The sequence below is a fragment of the Sinohyriopsis cumingii genome, unplaced genomic scaffold (assembly GCF_028554795.1).
Source record: "Sinohyriopsis cumingii isolate HCF-2022 unplaced genomic scaffold, ASM2855479v2 utg001328l, whole genome shotgun sequence".
Lineage (NCBI taxonomy): Eukaryota > Metazoa > Mollusca > Bivalvia > Unionida > Unionidae > Sinohyriopsis > Sinohyriopsis cumingii.
In genome coordinates this window covers 375,403-387,580 of record NW_028315984.1, presented here as the reverse complement: position 1 = coordinate 387,580, position 12,178 = coordinate 375,403, and the positions used below count along the sequence as shown (strand labels likewise).

The 12,178-nt window shown below is 35.1% G+C and overlaps 1 protein-coding gene across 2 annotated transcripts in view; it reads right to left on the bottom strand.

Annotated features, from left to right (window-relative positions):
• Window positions 1-12,178, bottom strand: part of LOC149772633 (uncharacterized) — a 50,203-nt gene that overhangs the window by 16,144 nt on the left and 21,881 nt on the right. For both annotated transcript variants that reach the window (XR_016417652.1, XM_089947544.1), the window contains exons 4-5: window positions 8,654-8,775; window positions 710-1,222 (exon numbers count right to left, since the gene is read on the bottom strand). Coding sequence is in view for 1 of the 2 variants with exons in the window: in XM_089947544.1 (XP_089803670.1) it covers window positions 710-1,222; window positions 8,654-8,775 (635 nt within the window). In the remaining variant the exon portion in view is untranslated. The remainder of the gene's footprint in view (window positions 1-709; window positions 1,223-8,653; window positions 8,776-12,178) is intronic.

Sequence of the window (12,178 nt, the reverse complement as noted above, 5' to 3'; positions counted from 1 at the left end):
GAAAGAGGAAGGTAAATGTTAATACCAGACCCAATCAATTATCAAACATACAGTAACAATGACAATTCATATGATAATCATGCTAATGTAAAAATGGTAAATATAATATTGGTTCTAGTTTATCTGGAGAGAAGAAATGAATGGGATTTCTCTTTGACTGCAAAAGGAATCAATTTTGGTCAATACAAATTACTGGGAAGTAGAACACATGATAAATTTCATTTCAGGTCACCACACAAAGTAAATTGCATTACAAATTTTCATATTGCCAACTACAGTAATTTAGTTTAGGTCAATATACTTGAAATAGATTAGATTATAAATTTCAAAAAGCCCAACAACAAGATTGATTTTGTAGAGGAATAGCACTAAGAAATAATACCACGTTTGGATTGTCTCAAAACAGGAATTTCTTTCATGACATCACATATTTCCTTTAAACTATGTGATAAGTCCATACACCTGTTCCACTAACATGTCTAACATCAAATAATGCCAAAGTGAATTATACCTTAATTATATTACTAACTTCTCCAATGGGAACTGTTTCTCCTACAGTGTTATCTGATGCGGTAAGGTGATGTCATCTATGGCCTGGGCACTTGGACACACAACCAAACATCAGACACCACAGCAGAGCAGTACATTAGGAGAAGACAACATATAATAGTAAGTCCCAACCTTCCTGTAATACTGAAAAACAACTCACCTCATCTGCAAACCACATCTGAAATGCTGGTGTAAAGCAAACCATGTCATCTTCTGAGGCATCTTGAGATGCTGGGTACTGTAAATGCAAATCGTATTGTAAATTCTGTCCAACGCAAGATGTAATCTTTGAGAGATTCAGAGTGATGAACTTTCTAACTTTGCTACACAACTTTGCATCTAGGGTTCTGACTTCATCAATTACCATCCTTGTTATTCTTGCATATACAATATGGCTTCTACAGTGCAAAGTCAATCGATGAAAAAGATCAATGTCAAAAACGCAGCAGCCACAGAAAATGAGATTTTCTGATGTCTCCTTCTTCTTTGCGACTGGCCAGCGAGTTACACAGGCAGCAATAAGCCTGTGAAAGATGGGAGGTGGTAAATACTTCCCTCTAAAGACACAGCATAAGACCGGCGTGCTCACCATGTGGGGATCTTGTTCAAGGGAGATAACCTCTCTGGGAGATTCTTGATGAAGCATACAAGGGGCAAGGAAATAGTTCTCCACCTTAAAGAAAGAAATATATATATATATATATATATATATATATATATATATATATATTGCATGTGTCTTAAAATTTTTAGTAGGCTCATGAAATTTGTATATTTTGTATATGATCAAGTCTGACCATAAGATATGTTTTAATGTCAGTATCCTGGCTTGCATTTTCATTAGCAGTATTTTCTTATGCACATGTATTTTAATGTGAACCCTACCTGTAATTAAATTTTACTTGACTTACTTGACACCAATTTAATAATAACATTTATCGAACCAACCTAAGAACAACTGATCCCTTGGGTTCAGCAATTATTAACCTTGTTTTCACTCAGACTTCAATGCCCTTCTTTAATTACATTTAAATAATTTTAAGACATTTATCTCTTAATACACAGCGCCAAATGAGGCAGCTGCTTGTACCAGTTTTCTAAGTCTTTGGTATGACTTGCCCGAGGTTTAAACCCACGACCACCCACATCCAAGTTGGAAGCTCTAGCCCCTATGTTGCCAGATCGGTCCATGTGGAGGTGAAGCAGCAGTGCAATATAGACAAGGCATGCCTGACGTGTTACCAACTGCATCCAGCAAGCACTGAAGTGCTGCCAGAGACCGATTCCTCATTCATATGATTGATGGGGTGGCCAAATATGTGCATGCAAGGCTATGGTTATGCGAATTAAGCTCCATCACCTACAACAGCTTGATTGGAAGACAATATGAGGTCTCCATCAAAATAGCCACTTGTCATGGCCTAAGGGAGGACTCAAAGTCAGGGAGGAGGCTGGATGATGTAGCTGGATATTCAAACCTGCGATTTTTTCACAAATGGGAGAACAGACTACCTTTGCCAACTGGCATATTCCTGATCCTGACACAGCCTCTGGGAAAGTTCCATACCACAATTTACTGAAAAAGTAAAAGATCTGGTTTTGATGTCACTGCTAAATCTCTTTAAACAAATGAGGATTTTCTTGTCTTTCACTTCCAAAGGGTTTGAACAGAAATCATGAAGAAGGTTGAAAAACTTGTTTACTGCCTTGCAATGTGATCAGATATCTTCTTCCTCTAATGCCCAAGTCAACAGGTCGGTAGGGAAGGGGAACCATCAGAAGAGAGGTGATCTCAAATGGATCCTCCATGAATTTGCTGGCGCAGATCACAGCTGATAGGCTGCTACTGTCAGGCTGTACTACCAGCCAAGTTTCACTACTAAATATGAGATGTTAAAGTAAGGTAACTTCTTTTTTCACAATTCTTCATTAGGAATGGTGGAACTGCCCATGCTAGCAGGCCTTTTTGGAAGATGGGAAATGTTTATAAAGGCAACTCTGTACCCCAACTATGAAGAGTGTAGAAACTGTAACCACCAGCAGGCCTTTCACACTTCTCATAACTCTTTTGATCAGTTTGGGAGATGACCAGCCAACATTTGGCCTCGTAAGGGCAGAATATAATGGTTTGCAACTTGTTTTGGTATCATGACATAGGCATTCATAGTGCCATGTATGGTTAGGAAGGCTTACTTTCTAGAAATGGATGTTCCAATATCTCATGGGGACTGAAGCGGACTACACAGAAGGAGGATGCTAATCTGATCACCATACTTATCAAAAGCATCAATGCCAACATCCCAACTTCAACATGATTGATTGTTAGAGTGGATAATTGGTAGGATTATCAATCCATACACTGTCCTTTACTTCGGATGTCCCAGTGACCAGTGACAGTTACATGAAGACCTGTGCCTGGCCACTGGTCATTGACATGTCAGGTGACTGACCTGCTACAGAAAACCTCCTATGAACTTTAGGTATCATGATCAACTATCAGGATGTCTGGACTAGTGGCCTTAAGAGAGTGCTGCTCGTGCTCTAACAGGTGGGTGGGTGGGTGGAAGCAATTAATGTCATGCAGTATTATCCCTTCCTGAAAAGGGATCCTGGACCAAACCTTACCAGTCTGACTACATAAGACCACCCAAAAGGGATCCTAAGGTCTTGCACATTTTCTCTCAATGGAAAAATACAGTACAATCCTGGGATCAAGAAATTTTCATCCTTCGAGCCCTTAAAAACCAGAAGAAGGATCCAATACTTTCCTAACACAGAGGAGTTTCCTTCTTTTGAGACCAAAGGGATTTGGGAGAGATCCATATGATCCATGGATCAAGAAGACAAGTGGAGAGAAGAGATCTTCTTTCTCCCCAGACACACTTATAGAGTTATCATCTAATATTGTTAAATGCACCATCATTTGAAACTACTGGATTATATAAATATATTGATGAAAGGCCACATATATGTCAGGGTGTGTAAATAAAGACAATACTCACCCTGAAATTCCAGAAACATCCAAATTAATCATAAATTGTAATAAAATGAATTTAAATATGAACAGCAAATACTAATCCTAACTCTGCCAGAAGTGTAATGGAATAGTGAAACTGATTAAAACAGTAGAGTCTAAAATGAGAGATTATACAAATATTCAATTTACAATTGTCCAGATAAATAAATAAAATATAAACAAATATCCAGTTAGTGGAGAGCATCTTGCAGCATGGTAAAAGGCAAATTTTCTGGCATTGATTTAAAAGTCAACTGAAAATATCATCCAAGAAAAAAGACAACAGTGAGTGCACATAGGCCTGTGACTTTCTAAATCTTTTCATTTAATGTAAGGATGGAAATGTCTCATTTAGATGAAGACTATTTCAGGGCAATATGTATGATATTACTCATACTGAAACCAGCATACTCACCAAATAACACTTGTGTAATTGGTGATGGGTACGATGTATATAAGATACAGTTAGTGATATGCGTATAATTTAAATGTAATGCAGATATGGCAAATAATGGTATTAAAGGTTAAGATTAAAACATTGTAATTGATAATAAGTTATCATCTATATCAATTAAGTTGCCAAAATTATTTAACTTTTCATGATCAGGGTTCATACAGAATTCTAACTGATAAATTCAAAGACCACAAACATAGATTTCCAAGACCTATTTTCGCTATTTTGTATACAAGTTATATTATATGAGAAAACAACAAATGCAAATGCTACAATATTGTTTAATGATGACTGTGTGTGTGATTTGGATTTTTAACGTAGCTTTACAAAAATATCAGTCATATTGCTATGATGTCTGCAGTGGGACAGTTTATAGTGATGTCTTGCACTGGGGCATCATGCCGCAGACATGTAGCATGATGTCCCACCCAGTCACATTATCCTGACACCAGGCCAACCAGTCCTAACACTAACCTCTTAATGCTGAGTTCCAAGTGAGGCAGCTGTTAGTACCATTTTTTAAGTCTTTGGTATGACTCGGCAAGGGATCGAACCCAGGACATTCTGCTTCCGAGGCAGACGCTCTAACCACTAGGCCACCGGAGTGGTCATTTAATGACGAAATTCAAACTATAATCAATTTTCTAAGATATATTCACCCTGAATCCAGCCATATGGAAAGAAATAGTTTGTCTTTTATGTCCTAACAAACTTGGACAATTTTATTTGTGATTATGGAAATAAATTAAAATGTTTGGGGTTATTTCAATTTTCAAACACTTTTATTAAAGACCTCAGGGTAATCTGCTCAATTTTTCCAAACTTTCAAGGCCTTGAATATGCTACCTCATTTTTCCCAAACTGCCAAACACCTTCAAATACAGGAAGAACCCTAATAATTGTGATAGTTGCAGAAGTTCAGGTACTTAACACTTTGCTCAAATCTAAGTATGAGACAAGCATAAATGAGGAAATGTACTGCACAACTCTATATATATCAACGTGTTATTTTATGCCAGTGCTGTGATACAGGTGACAGAAAAAAAGCTAATACCCAAATGTTATAGTTGTCAAATGAACCAAGTTATCATGTCATCAAATTACGCATTATACTGACTTGATGTTTGTAGTAATAATTCTTTGAAAATTTAAACACATTATCTAATTAAGTAATTCTGCCTTTACCAAGTATTAGCATTTCAAGCATTATAATATACCCCCATACTGGATCTAATTTTACTGAACCATTCCAATGAAAACATTATTGATGAATTTCCTGTTTTGAAAATAATTTATGTATTGCATACTGATCACCTCAACAAATTCAATGTCAGGTGGTAGCTAGGTAAAACTATGATGTATTATATTCCTGAATGCAAATAAATACACATTGTTCAGATGTTTGTTTTACCTTTTGGTAACTGCCACTATTGAAATGTGTTCTTAGGTATTATTGTTACATGACTTTTAAAATCTAGCTACTTTTTTGGTAAGAGTGACATCCACTGCATATAAATGAATATGTCTAGTCGAAATAACTTAAGCTTGCCATCCCTTTGTCAAATTATGACTGTCTAACTCTTATGGAAATAACTTATTCAGGCTTATAACTGACCTAAGCTTGACTTATATGGGACATGTATGTTATTTATGCCTTCCGTAATGAAATAAGTAAAATATCTGCCTATTCAAGTATACATATTGTACAACTGAAGGCACAATTAATCGATGCAGCTTTAAAATTTCACTTGATGTGAATATAAACCTTTATGAGTCAAGTTTAAGACAAGTGTACTATCAAGGATATTGCCAGTCTGGAATGGCAGTTCACTGGAAACACATGCTCAAATCCAAAGTTTACTACAAAATATTATCCAAGGCCAACAAATGGTACAATTAATTGCTTGGCAAAACTTCACAGCTTCTCACCATCTTTATCAACTACTATACAGTAACAGATGTATACAAAATAATTTCATGTTTTATTAAGAATGTTTTAAAAATGTAACTCGCCCAAACCAAATTAAAATAAAAGTTCCAGCTGTGATGGGCCTTAAGTATCAGTACTAGAATAAAGTAACACAGAAAGGATCCATGATAATAGATGTGTTTGTGTGTGTGGATAGTAAAATGGGGTTATTGTGAGCATGTCCACCAACAACACCAACACTGACTCACTACAATAAAGCAAACTGAGTTTACATGCACATATGTCATCGTGGTACATCTTAAAACAAGTTTTCTAGAGCCAGGAATAAATCATTTTCTAAAATTCTACTTAAAATAATATTATTCACTGCACCATGTTCAATTTTATATATTCTAAATGAACTCATACAAATACTTTAATGTTGGATGCTGATGATTATTTTACAATGAGAAGATGCTTGAATGGCAAAAATCTGGAGCCTGGAAGATACCTATGACAAGCACTGCTATGACTTAGACTTGGTCATGCATCCTCTCTATTGTCCACTATTTAAATTTAGGTGGTCTGCATCTATGGAATTATGCACAAAAATTGTTTTCCATGGGTTTTGTTTTATTTGCTCTCTGTACTTTCCATCATCATTCAGAATTCAAGATGTAACTTTTATGCAATGCCTTTTATGCCAGGATGCTTATTTGGAAATCGTATTATATTTTTTGTTCCGTTTTAAAGGGACAAAATTACAGCTAACATGGTTATATACTTTCAGTAATAGTGGTATCTGATGTCATAATGTTGTCATTTGTATCAACATTTAATGCTATTAAATGTATCACAGGCTGCAGTTTCTGAGGAAAATCTGCCTTAAGTGTTAAGTATCATTTTAAAACATCTTTATTACTGAATCTGTATTTCATGCAAAATCAGGATTATAAATGTGTGAAATGGAAATCCCTTCCTGTCTGAATACTTTGTATAATAGCGTTGGATTCTTTTCTAACGCTTTTGAAAAAAGTTGTACGTTTATATATTAGCAACAGCCATAGTTAATAACACGTTCGCATTATAATAACAAAGAGACTCAAATGAACATAAAACTGCTCACATGGCATCTGCCTAATAGATGCAAGACAAGTTGGCCAATAAATCTGGGCAAGCAAAATGCTTAACTTTCTTCCAATGTCATATTTTGAAAGCAGACTGGCACACAGTTTAAATATAAATGCTCTTCAAGTCAGAAAATTTTCTTTAAAAAATGTGTGGTTAAGTTGTGTTGTCTGAGAATTTTACAAAATTCGTATAGAAGAATTTACATTTTAGAGATGGTGGCCATATTTCTGGGCATATCATTCTCGGCACAAAATATTAATGCCCACGTTCATGATAATCGACAGAAAATATCAGAAGAAACAATGAAATCTGCTTCAAAACATTGTTGTGTTTATTTACTAAGTAATATGCTGGGAACCCAAAAATAATGTAGAATCAACTGTCCAAAATAAATTATGTTCTTCAAGCTACAATATTTTCTATTTAATTGGATCATGTTATGCTTGCAGATATTGTGAAGTCACATTAGTGATTTTTGTCTTGTAATAGACTTGAAATTAACATCAGATCGGCACCAGTGGAACAAGTTATAACATTCTCCATGCCATGCTGCTTTATGTCAGAGTTGGTAGAGTGATGTTTAAGAATTTATTTAGATTGTACCTTAAATCTTTGGTTCTATGATCCTTCAGTGTCATTTCTATCCTATGTTATGTATTTTCTCATGGGGGGAGCATTGTGCCACCTGACTAACAGTCTCCACAGTCCACTTTTACTGATTTTACAGTTGTCTCGAATTATTCCGCTAATAACTAACAATAAACTGTCGATAATATAGAACTCAAACAATAATAGAATACCCATGAACACGTATTTTTCATTATACAGTAGATATGAATTTCCTGCCAAACTTAAATTACTTTAACCAAATCAAAATAATTAGAACACTGCTTGTCTGTAGAATTCATGTAATGCTAAACAGGACCCAAAAGATGAAACTAACTTGCATGGTATTGATACTCATGTTCCATTATTTAGCATAATTATACAATTTCAAAATTCTTTTGAGAAAATATTTAAGTAATACCCCCTAATGATTATCAGTTCATCTCCTACTGCAATGATTCAGTAATGTTGATGTGCTACTCTGAAGCCACCAAACCTTATCAGGGGAGGTAACTGCTTTAATTTACTCCCATAATCAGATAGTTATGTTCCTTTACATATCTTCTTGCATCTGTCTAGGTCAAAAGACCAGAAAAATATATACTGATACACATATGCTTAGATATAACAGAACTCCCCATCCATAATGATTTGAAACAGCAAAATGTATGATTACAATAGCTACATCCATCAGTAGATGAAAGAGAAATAACAGGGCAGTAGAGATACAGTATTCATAAAAAGCAATGTTCTACATACATATATATTGAAAAATATATTTCTCAGTTAATTTCATTTTGAAACAAGTTTATATGCTTAATACCAATTTTCAGTTAAGTCTGTTATTAAAAAGTGTTTATAATGTTTATTTATACAGACACGGTGGTCTTTTGCAAATACATCTGTTTCATATTAACATTTAAGGCTCTAACAGGAGAGTTTGCAAATAAAAAGAGAAAAGAAAACTCTGACATTTATATCAACTGACCTTCTCCCCAATCTCACTGAATGCCCTTGGTTTGGCAATGATATTGAATTGTTCCATTATCATCAAGATGTGAGTTTTATGGGCATGTAGTTCTGGATACTTGTCCTTTGTCCATATAGCATCTGTGGAAAGAAAAGAAAGTAATTTTACATCTATCCTTCCAATAACATGTACAAGCAACTAAATGTACATCCATTCGTCTAATACCAAGTACGTTTTTAGACACTTTTGAAAATGTATCCATATAAAGGTATTTAAGACAGAATTGGGGATTTTTCATACTGTCATACGTTACAAACTTCTACCCACCATGAGTTCGTCCTCCTATCATATTCACAAGCCTGGGTGTTGAAGTCATTTTTAGGCACCAAGCAATACGAGAGTCATGTGTGGTAAAAGACTTTTACCTAGATCAGTAATCAAAGGAACCACGTTTTTAACTCTGCTTGTACACACATCAGTCAGACTGCAATATGGCAAATACTATTACAAATGCATCAACATAATCTTTAAACACTTTACTTGGCTTTTGCTGATTGCAAATTTACTACAGCCTATTCCATAATTATACTCAAAAGTTGTTGGTAGTTTTCTATTTCAGCCAACACAGTCTTGAATTCCACCATGTTAACTATTGTATTTTGGATGACCTTCAAGCACAGTTTACAAACTGTATTTAAACTATTTTGTGATGCTGTGAAAGGTTCTGAACACGTTTGCAAGATTTTACCAGCATCAGCAGTGGCATCGGTATTATTAATAAGCCTCCAATAACAATTCCAGTTGGTATACCTATAATAGCTGCCATGCTTATGATCTACAGTGGCTGCTGCAGCAATTCTTGAAATATATTCTAGGACTACACGTGTTTGTATTTCATGATTAGTGCAGTTCTTTTTAAGATTTCATCATGCAGTTGGTTTTTTTTGGGATTAATTATTTTCTAACATTGGTAACATTTCTAATCCATTATAATTCTAATGATAATGTAAATACATACTATAAATACTCTAAAGGCCAAACCTGATCAGGTGCAACAAACACATAGGCTTCCAACCAATTGTTATGATTGGTACAACTATTATATAATCATAATTCTATTTTAGGAATAATTAATTTCCCACAATTTTTGTTCTTGTGGCAAGGCAGTATATAATGTAAAACCATACTGATTACACCACTGAATAATGCCTGAAACAATAAATCTCATATTCCGCCAAGAACTGCTGCATAGATAAGTATGGCCTTGTTAATATTGGTAAATACAATCGAGGTGGCTTCCGAGGCGAATTCCATCCTTCACTGAAGAAATGATCTCCGAGTGTTTTCATGCAAGACGGTACAGTCAGCAAGCGTTTTCATGTGCTAGATCAATGGTTTCAAACTGGATCTGACTTGGTATTGATACATCAGGGTGTCCCAAATAGTCATTTGCTTGTTTGGACTTTAAAAAGATTATATTCAAGTGTATAGACAGGTTTGTTTCACTGGACAGTGGAACAATAATGCTATCAATGTCAGTATCACTGGTTAGCTGATCCATAACAGTTGATAAATTCTGCAACTTCATCACCACAGTCAAATTTCATCACTGACATGTAATAATTAATCTAATCTTGAATAGAAACATCAGAGATGGTTATGTGAGTTTCTGGATAAATATTGCACACTGAATTTCATCTCCAGTAAGCAATGGTACTGATATTGCATTAATATGTCGAAGGTATTCTAAAATTTTGTAACACGTTTACTGGTATTTTGTATGTGTGCTGGTAGAGTGGAATATTATTTACTAATATTTGTATCATACCACACCCACGATGAAATGAACAAGATGTGGTCCAGCCTTGTGTACCTTTAAGACATTCGGTTCTTAAATATATACAATAGCATCGATTTAAATGTCTCAAAGCTGACTGCTTGGCTAATATTTCATTATTCACTACCAATCCATAATGAGCAACAATGCAATTTCTGCATCCAAATATTGTTTTTCTCTGTCAGGCCAATGTAATTCTTAATAAACACAATTAATATACCAGAGTTTCCTAATCCATGTTTTCATTGATTTCAGGCAGGTTTCTTGCAATATCGCCTTGCAGCTTTACAACACCTGCTTGAATCTCCAGCTGTTTCAACGTTTCCAGTGTATGTTCAAAGAATAAAATCTCTGCTGGATCAGCAATAACCTAGCTTGTAAACTCAGCCAAATATGCTTTGGTGACAAATCTACACCAGCACCACGTAGGGTTCAGTAACATTGGTAAATACATTTTCTAAGTGACAATGCAGACAAAGCACACTTTCTAAGTGACAATGCAGACAGAATAGGTGCATGTGATGTTTGTGAATACTCGAGTGCATGCAATGCTTCAAAAACAAGATGACTGCAAATTTGTGTCTAACCAAGTTTGTAATGACAGAGCTGACTAAACAATGGTTTCCATCCACCGCCATGGGTTAAATGATCAAGAACTTTGAGTCAAAATGTAAAAATGTTGAGCCATTATCATGTATGCAACCCAATGACTTCCAGGTCCTGTTGGTGAATCCAGGTTAATATTGCTGGCTTCCTAATGGAGGGGAATCTTGACTCGAGAATGGTTGGCTCCAAATTCATCCTTCATAAAGACAAGTAGGAAATAATATATTCTCCTTTAGCAAGTAAATTAAGAGTTGTTAATGGTGGGGTCTTTTACAAATCATATTAAATATCACAAACCTTGTCCTGAAGATATTTTACAAGTCATTCTTAGTAATCAAAGACCTTCCCTTTTTATTGTGACCTCTCGCCACTTTTATAAGAGTCATTTTAGATGCATATCTGACAGTCCTTAACGTAACTGCTTTTATAAATGCCGAATCTGCAGCTTCTAGCAATGTCTGAATTGCTGTGACAAATGGAAGTATTCCATGGATCTTTTGTAGTTGAATTACCTCTGACTTAAAAAAAGGTTCAATGTCACAGAGGTGTTGTAATGTTTGGCCGGATAAAGATGATCAAGTTGTGTTTTCATCTACCAAACAAGGACATTTCCAGCTAACTTCATTGGTGAAAGCCTTAATGTAACCCAGTATTAGTTTCATATCACTCTTTTGATTTTTGCAATCTGCTTTGGGCTGAAATCAACCTGAACTTCATTATAGGACATTATTATTTGAAAATGTGACAGATTAAATTACAAATTGAACATTTTTACGAGTTTTCAACAGGTGCATGAACAACAGTGTTCTCGAACAACATAAACTTATTGGAATGGATAACATGAATGCATCTGTAACCAGTTGTGATCGGATGAGCTGTGTCGGGATTTTCAGTGAGAATAGGCCCAAGTACACATTCAGATTACTGACTCACCTTTCGCAAATTTGTTGGAAGAGTGGGTATTCTCTAGTACCCATTTCCTCATTAAAACAGCAGTCATATGCTTCTTATCTGGCAAGCTCGCTACCTTATTCACCTGTTAAAAATTATTTATAAGTGATGTGGTCTTTAAATCTTTTTTATTTCATGTATTTTCAAAT